The sequence below is a fragment of the Eleutherodactylus coqui genome, chromosome 1 (genome assembly GCF_035609145.1).
Source record: "Eleutherodactylus coqui strain aEleCoq1 chromosome 1, aEleCoq1.hap1, whole genome shotgun sequence".
NCBI classification, from domain to species: domain Eukaryota; kingdom Metazoa; phylum Chordata; class Amphibia; order Anura; family Eleutherodactylidae; genus Eleutherodactylus; species Eleutherodactylus coqui.
The window spans coordinates 128,865,570-128,882,073 of NC_089837.1; the positions used below are offsets into that span (position 1 = coordinate 128,865,570).

Here is a 16,504-nt window from a genome sequence, read left to right on the forward strand (position 1 = left end):
TGTGATTGTGATGAGAAGACCTGCTACCTTTTATTTTGTCTGCTTTCTGTTAAACGACCACTAAAACATGGACTAAATGTTGATCTAATATGGGGTGTCTGCTCTATGGCGCATATATACGTAAAATAGACGGCAGTTGAATTAGCTCTGTAGTTAAGGTAGCTTTGTGCAACATCATATTCAGTGTTTTGCAGCCACAGTATAGCTTATACTTCAATGAAAATGTAAAAAATAAAGCAAGATTCGAGTAATTCCTAATGTCCTGGGTAACGTGTTATTGTTATTTTTTATTATTGCACTTTCTAAAAGTTTTTCAAAGATTCACAAAAAGTGCTTTTTTTTCCCTTTTTTTTTTCTTTAGAAACAGCCGAAGTTCATGCGATATGCTATATATGTGAATCCCCCATTGATCATATATTGGTGGCCTATGCTAAGAATAGGACTTTAATTTTATATCTTGGCACTTAACTTTAATATCTATCCAAATGCAAAACTTCGTGACCATCAGAGTTTCAATCTCCACCCACAAAAGTATTTCTTAAAGGGAACTTGTCATCAAGTTTATGCTGCCTGAACCATATGCAGGATAAACCTGGGATAGGTATGCACTGTGCTCCCCTCTAAGTGTTATTCTGGAGTGCTGCAGAATTTCAGAATAAGCACAGCTTAAAGTTTGACTCGGAATGGAGCTCAGAGTCAAGGAGGTGGGCCGCACTGACCACTCCTCACTCTCATCTTGTAGAGTGACAGCTCTCCCCCTAATTCTGTACATGCTGTGGGCGGGAAGAGGCCTCTTTGACTCGGAACTCCGTACCAAGTCAGACTTTAGAGTGTGCTTGTTCTGAAATGCTGCAACGTTTCAGAATAATATTTACATGGGGCCCAGTACATATCTGTCCCAGGTTCATACTGCTCGCTCTTTGGCCAGCATGAACCTGGTGACAGGTTCTCGTTAATGTTCTTTTCTTCTAACTCGTGAAGATTTTGTTTTAAGCCAATTATTAAAAAAGACTGATGGTCTTCATTGTTTGCATTAATAAAACACCGATCTATCACGACCTACTGTATTCTACACACAGACTTTGTTCCTGGGTATTTTAGGCAAGGGTTTATTGATTCTCAGACTTATTTTATCTTGCAGACCAGGCATTGCTAATTGATCAAGTCAAACGTGTGAAGGAGATTGAGGCCATCGAAAGCGATTCTTTTATGCCGCAGGCATTCAAATCGAGCCGGGACACCAAAACAGTAAGTTCTAAGTTCTTACAGCTATTTCAGACCCCTTCTGCTACATGTTCTGTAATTACGGTTTTAGTGAAGGTTGATTGTTTTCTGGAGGAAAAAAGTATAAAGAAATCCTCACATCCTGGAGTTACAGGCAAAATGGCCCCCATTGCATGTCTAATAGAGGTTGTTACAGAGCTTTCCTAAACACCTACATGATCATTATAACCAGTTATATCTTATTTATTCTTATATCAAATAACAGAGTATATAGAGTATCATGTCTGCTTTGTGTGTTTTTTCTATGTTTGTAGTATGTTCTTGGTATGTACCTACTAAAATGCATTCGCTGTAAGCAACTCTACCTAATGTGTATGTATCTGCTTCCCTATGTCGTAATGGATAAAATGAGTGCATGTAAGCAACATATTGTTCCATAGTATAAAACCGGAGGTTTGGGCTGACTGGTCGTGGCTTTTCTATAGAGCGATCAATGTTTAATCTGTGGAAGTCTGACCTCCATGTCTGAGCTGACCTGCCATTGTGTCAATTGGTGGGGCTCTGAGAGATCGTCTCCCACCAATCAGACATTGATGGCCTATCCTAACGGTAAGCAACCAGTATAAAAGTTTCAGAGGACCTTTAAGAGAATTGCACTGATGAAAAAGATAAAACTTTAGTGTCTGCTATCATCCACTGTAAGTCACAGCATAGAGCTCTCCATTACACAGCACACATAAGGACCAAAGCAGGTCGGCAACAGTCTTACTTTCATCAGTCCAGTTTAATGACCATGCAACAAGTCACTTTTAACCAAGATGGTGTCTGCTGTAACTGCTTGTATTTATATATAAATATATTAACATGAGAGCATTGAGCCATAGGTGATGCTTCAATAGCACTAAATTCCAAGTAGAAAAGTCTAGCGAAAACTATAAAAACAGTCTAAAAGTTTCAAACCACATAGGGTTCTTACTCATGGCCATGTGTAACCAGAATGTTCCGGTTTTTCTTGTATCAATACTTATGAAATAAAGCTTTGGTTTTACAGTTTTCACTAGACCGAGTGCTGGACTTTTTGGCTTGGAATGTAGTACTATTACGCACTCCTGGCACGGGAACATCTAGCACAAACAGTTTTTCGGAGATCTGAGTGACTGGAGTTGAGTCAAGTCTGGCGAGCAGTACTGCTATGTCTGAAGTGATGGTTCCATAGACCTGCATGTGCATGTCTTCTGACAAGTAGTCAGTGAGAATCTCACCCGCACATATACACTGTGTATGACGCCTCAGTACAGCAAACATATCCAAGATGACTGTCAATATCATCGACTTGTAACAGTCTGATTTGCACTGTTTCGTATCACGCTATCGGTATTGGCATATAGAGATTCATGTATAGACTATAAGACATAATTATGGCCAATAAACCAATAGAGAATGCTCCAGTTTCTTGAAAGATTCTTCAGAATAAAGACTTAAGAAGCAGCAGAGACTGTACAGACATAGTAGTTGATTTGTGGAAAGGAGACCCAGCAGACAATGCAGAGCAGAGAATTAAAAGCAGCATTGGGATAGGCAAGCCATAATTTAAGCCATAAAGAGCCAAAAACTGTACATCCAATGGGCATTAAATTCTGTGCTGAAGCGGTTAAACATATTTATTATATCGAACCGCAAAGAAGGGAGCGAAACTATATTCTCAGCAACCTATCATCTCCAAAGTAATTGACAAAGGGGTGGAGGGCTAAACGCAGCCTGAAATGAGTTTGTCAATTCTCTCAGCCTGCTGTACATGTCTGGAGATCGGGCAGTTTATGAGCGCAGCCTTTCTAGCCCAACATACTTCATTGAGAATCATGCTTTATGACAGCCCCGAAGGTCATAGCAGAATTTATTTAGCACACACTGCTCGACGAGATCTTTATTCACATTTCTGCCCTGTGAAAATGAGCAGCAACCATTTTAAACTGATTTATGGGGATAATTCATGCTCAGCGCGGTTGTATTTCAAGACTTTTAATATGCTTTACATGGTGTATATTTAAGCACCACAGCTTAATAATGTTTGTTTATATATTTATTTCAAGCCTCTGGAAGCCGTACGTGCTTTCACGGAAGCTTTAATGCATTTTATCCGGGTTTAGTGAAGTATCTCCATAGACAAGACCAGAGGCTTTATGGTGGAAGTGGCACAATCCCTGTAATGGACAGTGCTGGACCGGGAACTTAGAAAGAAGCTACGAAAGATCGCAAGCCTTAAGAAACAATAGGCTTGTGATTGTGCTTAGTTTAAGAATGTTCCTGTGAGCATTAAGTATATGTACTCAAATGGTGGATACCCAGAGCAGAAGACAAGTGACTGCTACGATGAGTAGGTCAACAGAAATGAAGATTCTGCAAAGGTATGCAGCTACTATAAGAATGGCGATAAGGACCTTGATCAAAGACCGGTACCTTATAGAACTGCGGCTGATGCAAAACCAAAAAACCCATCCAGGCTTCCAACATAAAATGACAGTGGCATTGGAAATTAGAGCATATGAAATTTGACTGTGAAGGGTGTAATAATGTGATTGTTCTCAGCAAGAGAAACGACATAATCTTGTAGATATGATACCTTTTAATGGCTAACAAAAATACATGATGTAATAATAGCGAGCTTTCGTACCAACGCAGGGTACTTCAGGCTTATGGATTGGATCTGAAGAGGCATGCATATTTATACATACTTATAACATACATACTTATGACAAGGCACAGATATGGATGTGATTGGTTCGCACTTAAAAGGAATTCTGCAACAGCAAACAAACTTTTTTTGTCTAGGCACTGATAGCGGAGTGAAAGTTTTATGGTCCCTTAATTACTGTTGGGGGGGGGAGGTCATCAGGCTTGACTTTCTACAAGAGATATACAAACATTTTTAGCTAAGCACTGATAAGGGAGTGAAAGTTTATGGTCCCTGAATTACTGTTGATGGGGGTCTTATCTGTGCAATCAAGTCTCACACTTCCCATTCACGCATAAATCCTGGGGAATAATTTAACCAGTATTCAGCGTGTCAAATGTTGTTATCAATTTATATTCCCAAATTCTTCTGTGGTTTTGTGACTTGAAACCACCCTTCAATATCAAAACTCTCATATCTCCTATGTCATGTCCGTGGTTAGAGAAGTGCTCGGCCACAGGTAATTCCCTTTTTCTGTGTGGCGATGAGATCTCATCCTGGCTTTCAGTTTCTGTCCTGTTTCTCCAACATAAAGCCCCCCAACAGGACATTTACTGCACATGATCAGGTACACAACATTGGACGAGGAACATGTAAATGTCCTTGGGATCTTATAGTCCTGCTGTGTGTTGGGGATCCGTATCCTGTCCGCAGTCAGTATATGTGAGCAGGTCTTACAGCTCCTTACATTACAGGGATAAGTTCCTTTTTGTGTGTCAGAGGGTAATGCACTCCTGATTATAAAGTTCCTTAAGTTAGGAGGTTGCCTGTAACACAGAAGCGGAGGGTCCGGGAATATGGTTTTCAGACGGTCATCCTTGTGCAGGGTATGGTGGAGTTTTCTTGCGGTTTTCCTTAGTACCTCTAGTTGCGGATTGTAGGTCACTACTAGAGGCACACGATTGTTTCTTTCCTTCTCCTTGTATTGGAGTAGTTGATTTCTGGGTATCCTGGTGGCTCTGGTGATTTGGTCATCAATTGAGGTGGGATGGTAGCCCTGATTTATAAATGTTCTTTTAAGATGGTACAAATGTTCCTCTCTGTCTGTTGGGTTGGAGCAGATCCGGTTGTATCTGATGGCCTGGCTGTAGACAATGGACTTTTTGATGTGTTTAGGATGGAAATTGTCCCATCTGAGGTATGTGGGCCGATCAATCGGTTTTCGGTATAGGGATGTCTGTATTGAGTTGTTTGAAATCTTTATGGTGGTGTCCAAAAAGTTGATTTCTGTATGCGAGTAGCTTAATGTCAGTTTTATGGTGGGGTGGAATGCATTGAATCTTTCATGGAATTTTATTAATTCTTGTTCGGTGTTGGTCCAGATGATTATGATGTCATCAATGTAGCGGAAGTAGGCCAATGGTTTGCTGGGGCAGGAGGCCAGAAAGTCACTCTCCAGTTTTGCCATAAAAAGGTTGGCATATTGCTGTGCCATTTTACTGCCCATGGCAGTCCCTGTGAGTTGCAGGAATTTCTCTTTGCCAAAGGAGAAATAATTGTGTGTGAGAATGAATCTTGTGAGTTGTAGCACTGTATCAGAGGCGACCCCATTGGCCTCAAGGAGCGCCTGGCAGGCAGTCAGTCCATCCTCGTGTGGGATGTTGGAATACAAGGATTCCACATCCATAGTGGCCAGGATGGTGCCATTGGGGAGGGGACCTACGGTTGACAGTTTGTTCAGTAGGTCCGTGGTGTCTTGCAGGTAGCTGGTTGTGTTTCTCACCAGTGGTTTGAGGATGCCTTCCACCCATCCTGAGATTCCTTCAGTGAGGGTTCCCACACCTGAGATAATCGGCCTTCCTGGGTTGCCAGCTTTGTGTAGTTTTGGAAGCATGTAGAATGTTCCCACCTTGGGGTTCTCCGGTATCAAGTCCAGAAGTTTTGTGGAGCCCACAGACAGGCTTCTAATGACCCTTCTCAATTCCCTCACATATTTCTGAGTCGGGTCTTGATTCAGTTTGGTGTAATAATGTTTCGACCTACATAATCATTAGATTTGCAACCAACTCTGAAGTTGCTTCAGTGGAAACAGACGTAAGTTGCTCATAGGTGTCCAGTAGCTGTTAGCCTAGCACTTCTTTAGCCGACATCTGTTTTCTCAACACCCCCATACACGTGAACACTCATTTCTGCCAAGTTTTCTCATGAGGATCACAGAGAAAGCCGCAGCCAGACGGCTCTGGTAGCAGATTTTCTCTAGGAAGAACAGAAGGATTGGGCGTTGAAATTCAATGTAAGCAGTCCTTTTTTCTCCAAAGATCATCTGCAAGAAGAAAGTTGGGAGGTTCCCATACACATACAGTGTGACAGTACGATGGATCTGCCAAAATCCTTGGGTTTAGATGAATTTTGTCCAATGTTTATGGGGGCTATTACTAATCTCAAAGTTAGGACACCACTAGTGGATAGATATGTCCATTTGAATTGACATCACCCTTTACAGTTACTGTATATAGGTTTATACATCAAGAGTTCAAGTCAGCCACATTTTCAGACAAAGCTACTCTAATTTTATATCTTTAACTTGGCAGCCCCATATTTTCCCATAAGGCATAGTTAGAAGAAAATAAGTATCTTCTAACTTTTTGATGGTTTCCAGGTAGCATTCATGTTTTTCTTCATTTCACATGGTAATAATTAGAGATGAGCGAGTATACTCGCTAAGGGCAATTGCTCGATCGAGCATTGCCCTTAGCGAGTACCTGCCCGCTCGGGAGCAAAGATTCGTCTGTCAGCGGCGGGCGGGGAGCTGCGGGGGAGAGCGGGGAGGAACGGAGGGGAGATCTCTCTCACCCTCTCTCTCCCCCCCGCTCCCCCCTGCTGACTGCCGCAACTCACCTGTCACCCGCGCTGGCAGCCGAACCTTCTCTGCCGAGCGGGGAGATACTCGCTAAGGACAATGCTCGATCGAGCAATTGCCCTTAGCGAGTATGCTCGCTCATCTCTAGTAATAATGTCCATGTATTTTTTTGACTGTATGGTCAATGTTGAAGGTGTAGCTTCACTTTAAGGGCTCATGCCCATGACCGTGTTTCCACCGCGTATTACGCATGCATTGCACGGACGAGTGATACATGGTAAATGGAGTCAAAGTCAATGGACTTTCATTGATCCATGCACATGTGCGTGTAGATATGTATGGGAAGTAGCTCGCAGCATGCTGTATTCCTCTGTGTATCATGCAGTGTGAGCCCTATACAATTTTTTTAGGGTGCGTATACGCAATATATTGCGTATGCACAGCGTTTTCATACACATCCCCGCTCTGAAACAGAAGAGAAAAAAAAATGTTACATTGGGCGTGTCCATGTGTTATGCCATATGCGCTTTCTGCAGGCAGAGCATATGGTTACAAAATGGGTTAAACTCTGCGGGAAGACCCACAGCGGTTTACGCATTTGCCATACTCATAAGCCCTGGGGGTTCGCTTACACGGGACATATTTTCTGCAGCACAAAAATCACAGCAGACCCCGCCTTATGCGTTTTAAAAGTGTGAATTCTGCAAACTTGAAATCCATGCCGCCGGTCAGTGTATACTGTATAGATGCGTTTGTTGTTTTTTACAGAGTGTGGATGAGATTCAGTAACATTTCATCCATTATGCCGCTACTGTAAATGCCGCAGATTTTCTGCACACAGTCCCGCTGCAGCCGTGTGGATGTAACCTAAGAGGGATTCAAAGTAGAAGATACTTCATCCTCTTCAAATATGGGAGCAAAGTCATTCTAATGATGAAAACTTCATCACTTGTCAGTTCAAAGAATCATATATCTTACCTCCTGCTTTGAAATGTCTTCTTAATTAGTTAATTAGTGAAATGGTAGATTATAGAACTAAGATGAGATCCTGTGACTGTAATGACGGACGGACCACACTTCAGTGGTATAATGAGGGGAGTGATATTAATTAGAATTAAAAAAAGATATGTTAGGCATCCAGGCCGTGAAAAGGAATCGGAGAGGTTCCATCATCTGCTCCCGGAAATGATTGGCTGAGAGGGAATCTATTCCAGTAACGTCCACGATAGAAGTAATGCACTGGCTGCTCTCTGCCTTTACAGCTATATGTATATATCTCGCTCATGAGCCAGTGAGGAAATAAACATAAATCCTGTTATCACTGATTGTAGAAAGTGATTATTATAATCCAGCCGGTCTCCAAATGCTATGTATGAAGAAGTGGTAGTGGCTACCTCATGAGAAATGATTCATTTTGGTGGAAATAGATCCTCAACCCACTGTCCCTCATATGAATGTACTTGGACAGCTTCATCCTCAAGACTGACGTCTCAATGGACACTTAATCTATAATGGGCAGACCCTGCTATAGATTAGTGTTCTTGTCATGGCACCATTGTATCCATTCTGTGGCGTACTTCTAAACATAATTACAGCTTTTGTAAGAGATGTGTTCACTTTTAATTAGACACAGAATCTATAAATTTATAGTAAATGGGCTCCTTATCATTTAATTCTGAACTTGCCATTAATACTTGCAGGTAAAGACATGCGGTAGAGCGCCGTCACATTGTGTTATGTCTGATGTAACTTTACCATGTTTTAAAAAAAACTACAACTGCCTGCTCTCACTGCGACACATAAAGGATCCATTTGTGTTAAAGGGGTTGTCCAGTTATAAACTACAGATTTTTATTTTTTTTTAGGCTAGGCCACCAATGGTAGATCGTCGACGGTTCGGTACTCGAGACACCTCCACTCAGCTGTTTGCTGGGCTGATGTACTCCTACATTGAGTTGATTCTTGCAAAAAGCAGACAGCTCCTTTCACACTGATGTGGCTCAGCTTGGTATTTAAGGAAAGTTTCTATTTACATCAGAGATCTTTGCCTGTCATACCAAGCCTGGCCACTTCAGGTAGAACGGAGCTGTCTGCTTCCTAAATAAATTAGCTCAGTGTATAAGCACATCGGCTCAGCAAACAGCTGATCGGCATTGGTCCCGGGAGGCAGACCTCCACTGATCCTACTATTGGATGTTTTTTCCTAAAAATAAGCCATCAATAGTTTGCAACTGGACAACCCCCTTTAAATATGATGCCAGATATTCCTGAAGCCTAAGATCAGTCACACAACAACATATGACTTGCGTAGCATGATTTCAGTCATTTTTCTGCATGGCGTGAACTTCAGTCAGGGCTGGACAAAAACACAGGACTCGAAGTCAGTGTAGCTAGAAATTTGGAGCTGGTTACCCACCACCTAGTCTGTTTCCTATGATGGGGTGGATGGAGTCCTTGTTACCTGCCCACTCAAAAAAAGAAATGAAACTCCTCAGGAAGGGATTCAACTGTAGTAATTTGGCCACTCGAATCATCAAAATAATCTTCTTCAGTTAATAGATCCTATACCTGGATATGTTTATTTGATGCTTCCTTCTGCAGTTCTACAAACCTGCATATTATAACTTCTATGGTATTTTAGTCAACAGAAACCATCGAAAGCAAGCATGAATCTGCCATACTAGGTGTGGGAACTTTGGACCTCTTTGGGGATGAGAAAGAAGCAGATGTTAGTACTATGCCGACTGCTATCAAATACCTGGATGACAACTCCATTGCACACCCAAATGTAAGTTTTCTGTACACATTAGGGCAGCGTGGCTTTGTGAAAAGAGGCATATCTGCTGCGGGTAACTATAGGGTCCTTGTGTCCTTCTATCCAGACACAACAGTGTTATATTTTTCTATGACCAGCAGATAAGTCTAGAGATGAGGACACTAGGGGTGCAGCATGGCATCAAAGAGCATAAGAAACTAGAATAAAGAAAATGATCTCCTTGTCCATCATCTTAGAGTTGTGAAGACTGCCCAGACGCTCAGGGTGAAGTATAGGAAAATGTTTGTCTGACTGGAAGGGGCTTATGAGAACAGGACTCTAGATTTTAATGCCTACAATGTGGGCAAGAAACGTACCTGTACCCCAAAAAACAGCAACAGAGTGCATATAGGTGGGGATAATTTTGGTGAGAAACCAGAGGTGTGAAATCAGTGCTTCGGTCTTTATCTTTCAGGAAAGGTAGGACCCTAGACCTCGAGATCAACCAGCCCGTACGGCTTAGCCTTGTGCATCCACTTATGCACGGAGGCAGATGTGTTTTGCCGACGATGACATCATTTCATTGTCCTAGTCACATAGTGCTGTGGCTTTCGTTCTCCTTCCTGCTGTGTCTAGTTTTGTGCTTGAGGGAGAGCTTTTGGTGGATGCCCCTGAGTCCCTCCTGGTGGTGGCACCCCAGGACATGCTACCAGATGTCTTCCCTATAATCCAGCCCTGTATATGTTTACTGGCGAATTACAGGCGTTGCCCAGTCTCTAGTAATCGTTAGTTTATACAATTTGCAGTCCATAGTTATTTACCTGCACAGATGGCCATGAATACTTTTTGCCTTAGGCTGGGCTCCCAGGAGCGTCATTTCATTGTGTATTACACGCGCATAATATGTGTTGAATGTAGTCAATGAAAGTACATTGATTTTCATTGATCCGTTTACACTGGTGTATATTCATTGCGCATAATGCGCTCGTAAAAAAAAAAGCAGCATGTTTTATTTTACCGAACATTGCGTATGGGCAGCGCTTTACACAACACTAGGCGACAATAGAAGGAAAGTTAAAGAAAACATAGGTCATGTAAGCCCGGCCTTATCATAACTTTAAGTCTTAAAGGGGATGTCAAAGTAGTTTTTCTTTTGTTCAATGTCCTTTCCCCATGCAGAAAAATAACTAACCAGCATATACTCAACCTCCCCACTGCTGTTCGGTCCTCTGCTACAGGGGAGATGCGGAACGGCTGTGCGGGGTGAGGTAAGTATATGTAAAAACTTCTCAGAAAATCCCTGAAAGATGCTTGTAAACAGGTGGAGAAAAGTCATCTGAACCTGCCAATATCTTGTGTATGGTAAATGTCAAGGTGAAGAAGGATGGCAAATGTTGGTGTGGGGTGGAGTGAACTTGGGTTTCAACATGCCTGATCCTTTATTACCACAAGAGATAAGCCGCTGACAGAGTTCGCTTGTGGATCCCCGCCCCTCCTTTCCATTGAAGATACATGCATGCTCTGCAAAGCCCAGCATTTATGTGCTATGGGGAGTCGGGAAGTAGAGCGTTCAGCCAACAGCTATGGGCACACTTATCAACCAGTTACTCTAGGGAGTAAGATGTGACTACTTTAGAGATGGTTTTTTTAGTGGACCTGGAAAATTATGTGAGGTGGACTTCAGCCCTTCAAGCCAAAAGGTCTTTAGATATCTACTATGCCTTGATGGTTATCTAGGTATGTAATACAACGCTTATTAGACTGTCACAAGACTTGTTTGAGAGGGAAGCTCCGGTGTCATTTCAATTGTTTGGCTCCGTCCTCCAAGCCGAACAGCCCAGTCCAACACATGCCTGAACAACGCCAGTTAGACCGCACTGACTATAATGGAGTCTGTCCGGCTTTCGACATTATTCCAGCCCAGCATTGTGAACAGTGTTTTCTTTTTCTTCACAGTTGTACATTGAGAAGGCGGAAGCAGAGGAGAAGTGGTACAAGAGGTTAACTTCTCTACGACAAGAACGGCTGATGGGCAGCCCCGTGGCATAATGATCTAGGAAAGGCTGAATTAATGTAGTCAGTGTGTTGTTTTATGATTGCATCATCATTCCATTCTTTTTAATAAATTGTACAAACTGTCTGGTTTTAAGTATACCACTTTATATCTCGGATGAGTTTAGAACATGTTCATTATAGTAAGCCTCCACTTTTGCTGTAAATGTCTGCGCGAGTCCATAAATGTGAAAGACTGGATCTCTCTGTGGCAGGCTTAAAATTAAGCTTCATATTTGACTAATTTTAGCTATATAGTCAGAAAATGTACAATAGAGCATTCTTGTAATGTCTTTATCTTCTTTCCCCACGTATCGTACCAATACAGCGTAATATACTGGAGTTGTAGAAAATTGTATTGCTTATTTCTGCACCGCTGTGAGGACAGAACTACTTCCTGCCCAGGGGTATAAAGCTGCTTACATTAAAGTGGATGGATATAGCTCTTCCCTCAGTATCTATGTGCAGCTTTACACAAAGCCCCTCGCTCCTCCTCACACCAACTATATAGTGAAGTGTAAGTTGTAAATGTGCTTCTACTCCTCAGACTATTATTTGTTCTGAACCTTTGAAACATATCTCGCAGTTCATTCACATATACATCCAAATAGCCTGATTAATGGATCATTAACTAATATTAAACAACTGACTAGAGAGTTTACACTGTATGGAAGAGTTCAGACACAACAGATTTTTTTTTCCAGATTTTTCTGTTATATGCAGATTTTTACCATTGTTTCCCATCCTTTTCATTGTGTTGAAAAGTTTGCAGCAAGCCCTCAAAGGAAAAATCCACTGTGATTGACAGCCCCATATCGTGCTCGCCCATGTGAAGGTAGCCTAAGTGTGAATGGGGTTTTTTAAAGCCCATTCATGAGTATTGTACTGTAATAAACAGATCAGTCAACATGAACTCGTTAGGCAAAAGCAGAGAAGATATAGCACTGTATGTGCAGTTATGTGCTTATTAGAGAGTGTCCGATACTATCACGCTTATCTCAGTCTGTTGTGCTTGTCAAGGTACAACGCTTGTGAGAGCTTGTAATAGAGAAGAGTGGATATTTCACCAGCAGTAACCTGACAAAGTGCCCAATTCAGGCACGAAACGCGTTGTCCATGGTCGGTGTTTTCTGTCAAAATAAATGTAGTTTAATACTTGCCATGTTTGACATTTCTACTTAACTGCTGGAGTTTACTTCCCTTCTACTAGTGTTATAACATCAAATTGTTGACAATTTCCAGGTAGAAAAGGAAACTGAAAAAGCCGCAATGGATTTTGTTTCCATCCTAAATGGGTTGTTCCACTTCTAGTTGTTTTGCTGCAGGAAACAGACAGTTTCTTATATTGTGCAGTGACCTGAGTTGGCACTGCAGCCAAAGTTCCATTCACTTCATTAGGACTCAGCCTGCAGTACCCACGTGGGCCACTATGCAACGTTAAGAGCTATATACTACCTGCAGCAAGACCGCTAGAGCGGAGACAATCCCTTTTAACTATATACTTTGTTTCCATAGAAGAAGAGAACTTGTCTTTTAGAGACAAGTATTTTGCATATTCTCTTCCTGCCATTTGTGTGGGCGTCATCTATTTCAGCTGTCATTTATTTTTAATCTGAAAGTTTTATCAAAGTCAGTGTTGATGACTTTTGTTATTCAGTACATTCATATTTGTTTGTACCTTTTACCAAATTACCAGTGCGTTAGATCACTGAAGCTTGGGTAACAGATTACCATATGTTCACAGACAAAGACGTCTTCTAACCACTCATGTGCGGGACCGTGCCGGAATATATTCCGACAAGTGTCTGAACAGATGTGATTACCCCACGTATGCAGGACGGACTCTGTGGGAAATCTTGTAGCTGTGTGGTTAGCGCTTGGAAATGCTTTCTAAAACCTGGTTTACTGCAAAACTACCGAGATCTGCTCCAGTGTGAGAAATTGGGAATTTTGAGTATGGTTCTGGGGATTTGAGTTGATTTTTGTAGAAGGCTGCATTACACACGGAAGACATGAACTGCGTTTCAGTTACTAAAACGTAATGCAGAAAATATTTGACCCCCGGACTTTTGGATGGGAAAACAAGTGGGAGAACTTGAAATGTGTTCTATTAAACATAGCACAATTGGATGGTAATGCAACCTGTTGTAGACGCATTAGCAGAGTTATTCTAGTGCTCTGTGAGGACTGTCATGGGAAATTACTTTTTGGGTTGTTTCTAAATAATACATTTGGTAATCGTTATGTATACGATTTTGTTTTATACTTTTTCTTGTATTGTTCCATATGCCTATGGGAAGCTTCTTGAACACATATAACTATACTAATATCTGCTGACCTGCCAGCTATGCTATATGTGCTGCTTCATCTGCAGAAAACTCCAGGCGGCATAACAGAAGCCAGTGGGACTCCATTAGAGCCAATATAGACTATGTTGGACTCTGTGCGTTTCTGGCGTAGGATAGACTTTCCTCTGGCTGGAGGAAAGGAGAACAGAATGCCACAATGCAGATGTAAACTAAGCCTTAATTGTGTATGATGCCCTAAAACATTTACTAAATAATGGGAGGTCAGGCAATAGCCAATTACTGCATAGGAACATTGTATAAGAACGGAGTATTGGCCTATCTCCGTGGAGAACCTTAACAAGTACCTTCTAGTGGCAGCAAAGGCCTGACAGATGTTTACAGAAGTGTCTGTACACCAAGGAAGCAAAGATGTTGAGGTCTATATCTGGTGAATTGAGCCTTGACCTCTTTAGAAATACATTAGACCGTGAATCAGGGCACATTTATTAGCTATTTTCTCATCTCAGGAATCCTATTCCATTGTCTTTGAAATTACAAATAATGCACTCACCCATAAGATCTTTATTTACAAAATGCTCCATTCTCCAGATATTGATTCCTCTGTCCTCTAGTTTGCTGGCGGGAAAACAGACCACCTCTTCTATGGAAAGAAATAGAGGAAGCCGGCGCTTGCGTACTACTTTCATCTAAATCTGATAGCCAGGATCTCAGGAGCTTTTGGTCCTGCCACCAACTACGGTTGTGATTTGCTATTTCTTTCCATAGAAGAGGTTTCTGTTTCCCTGGCAACAAGCAGTAAACAACCCGAGGGCAGAGGAATCAATATCTGCAATATCTGGAGAATGGAGCAATTTGGAAATAAACATCTTATGGGTGAGTGCATTGTTTTGCTATTTCAAACACATTGAAATAGGATTCCTGAGATGGGAATACTCCTATAAGTAAGAATAAGGGAAGTGATAGGAACTCTTGAAGTCTTCTGAATATAGACACTTCTTCCTAAACAGGACTGTGCGCCTTAGGCTCCATCGTCACTGGCGTCATGGCTTCATTGATAGTGGAGTCATGCCTGCTGTGATTTATCTACTTTTCAATCATTTTAAATGGACACTGATTGACCACTTGACTTGAATGAAGTCTGCCGGGGCTACAGTATTTTTGATGACAAGAACAGAGCTACAAACTGCACTATTTTGTGTTGTCAAAATTTCAAGGAAGCCTGAAGGAAACCCATACCGAACCTCCCTGAATGGGAGTTTGATCAGAGCTTTAGCTATAGCTTTGTCAGGAGAGTGCACCAAACCATCAATACATACATTGTGGGTAAAAGTTAGCTTTATATTGATTCATGTTCACTTCAGTCTCTGAAGAGAAACTACTGCATTGATGGCTAGAAGTAAAAGCAAGAACTGAATGTGTTAAATGTTGCAAATCCTTTAAATAATCATCAATTAGTACATGCCACACAGTGACTGGCAGATTAAAAAGTATATCCTAACAAGCTGCAACATCAGAAATAACATGAATTGTACCTAACTCTGCAAATTAATACCAGAGGGAGATTACCCAGTATCTAATTAGCTCTGGAGTAACAAACCCTCAAACTTTTAATTACAAATATTTATTTAAAACTAATTAGAGTTTTCAGGCTCTTTAGTGGGATTGCACTTTCAGCTGCACAGTGGAGCTTATTTCCCGGTAATTATTAGTCTCTTAAACACCCTTCAATAGACGTTAAAAGCCAATATCAGAAGAGAGACCCTTTATCAAATGCAATAGACGATAAGAGAAGCATACAACCATTCTGTAATTAGAGGCCAGATGCAGCCAGCTTCTTTGTCCTATCTCTCTGTCCTTAGTTACCGAGTAACATCTGGTGAGACTAAAGCTCCGGTAGATAAGCTGAAAATGTATTTAGAATCTGGTCTTCTTAGACACCGATAAATGATTTTGACCACCGTCAGTGTTTCAGGAGTCCTTTGTTACAATGGGATTGGATAAGTCGGTACTGGAGAAGTGTGTGCATTCTACCCCATCGGTCAACTTTTACATTATCTTGACTACCTTGAAAGTTCCATAGAACTGCTTAATGATAACTGAATGTATTATATCAATGACGTGCATATGATATGATGGAGAGCTTCTACTCATAGTGGCTAACATAAATGACATGGTTTCTATGAGCAGAGAGCGGTTAACAAAAAGCATCTCAAGTATTGGTGGACTGGACTTGTCGATGTATTGTACTATCGGCTGTTCATTTCAGTGGCTGCCATGTAATACTGCATTTCTTCCCCTGCGACCAGACACCATTTTCTCCAGTGATATCAGCTGAACAATAGTCGTTTCCGAAACCAAGCCAATGGTGACCAATGAACGAGAAAATAAAGCTATTTCCATAAAAATGCGACACCTAGAGCAATTTTAAGTAAACACAGCATGCTCTATAATCACTGCATAATCACTGAAAAATAAACTGCAGTCAATATCTTTATATTAAAAATAATTTTATTGGACATCTGTGATACTGAAGACCTCAAAATGGGAGGTAGTCCTCAAGACAATACAGAGAAACTTGATTGTGATATTATAAACCAACCTTCCACATATAGAAGATCTCAGATATATACGTT

General features: G+C 41.4%; 1 protein-coding gene across 2 annotated transcripts in view; it reads left to right on the plus strand.

The window, feature by feature from the left end:
• RSRC1 (arginine and serine rich coiled-coil 1) overlaps window positions 1-11,648 on the plus strand; it is a 300,880-nt gene extending 289,232 nt beyond the window's left edge. For both annotated transcript variants that reach the window (XM_066600346.1, XM_066600354.1), the window contains exons 8-10: window positions 1,142-1,248; window positions 9,397-9,543; window positions 11,467-11,648. In XM_066600346.1, the coding sequence (XP_066456443.1) occupies window positions 1,142-1,248; window positions 9,397-9,543; window positions 11,467-11,559 (347 nt within the window). In that variant the 3' untranslated portion in view covers window positions 11,560-11,648. The remainder of the gene's footprint in view (window positions 1-1,141; window positions 1,249-9,396; window positions 9,544-11,466) is intronic.
• Window positions 11,649-16,504: the final 4,856 nt, after the last annotated feature.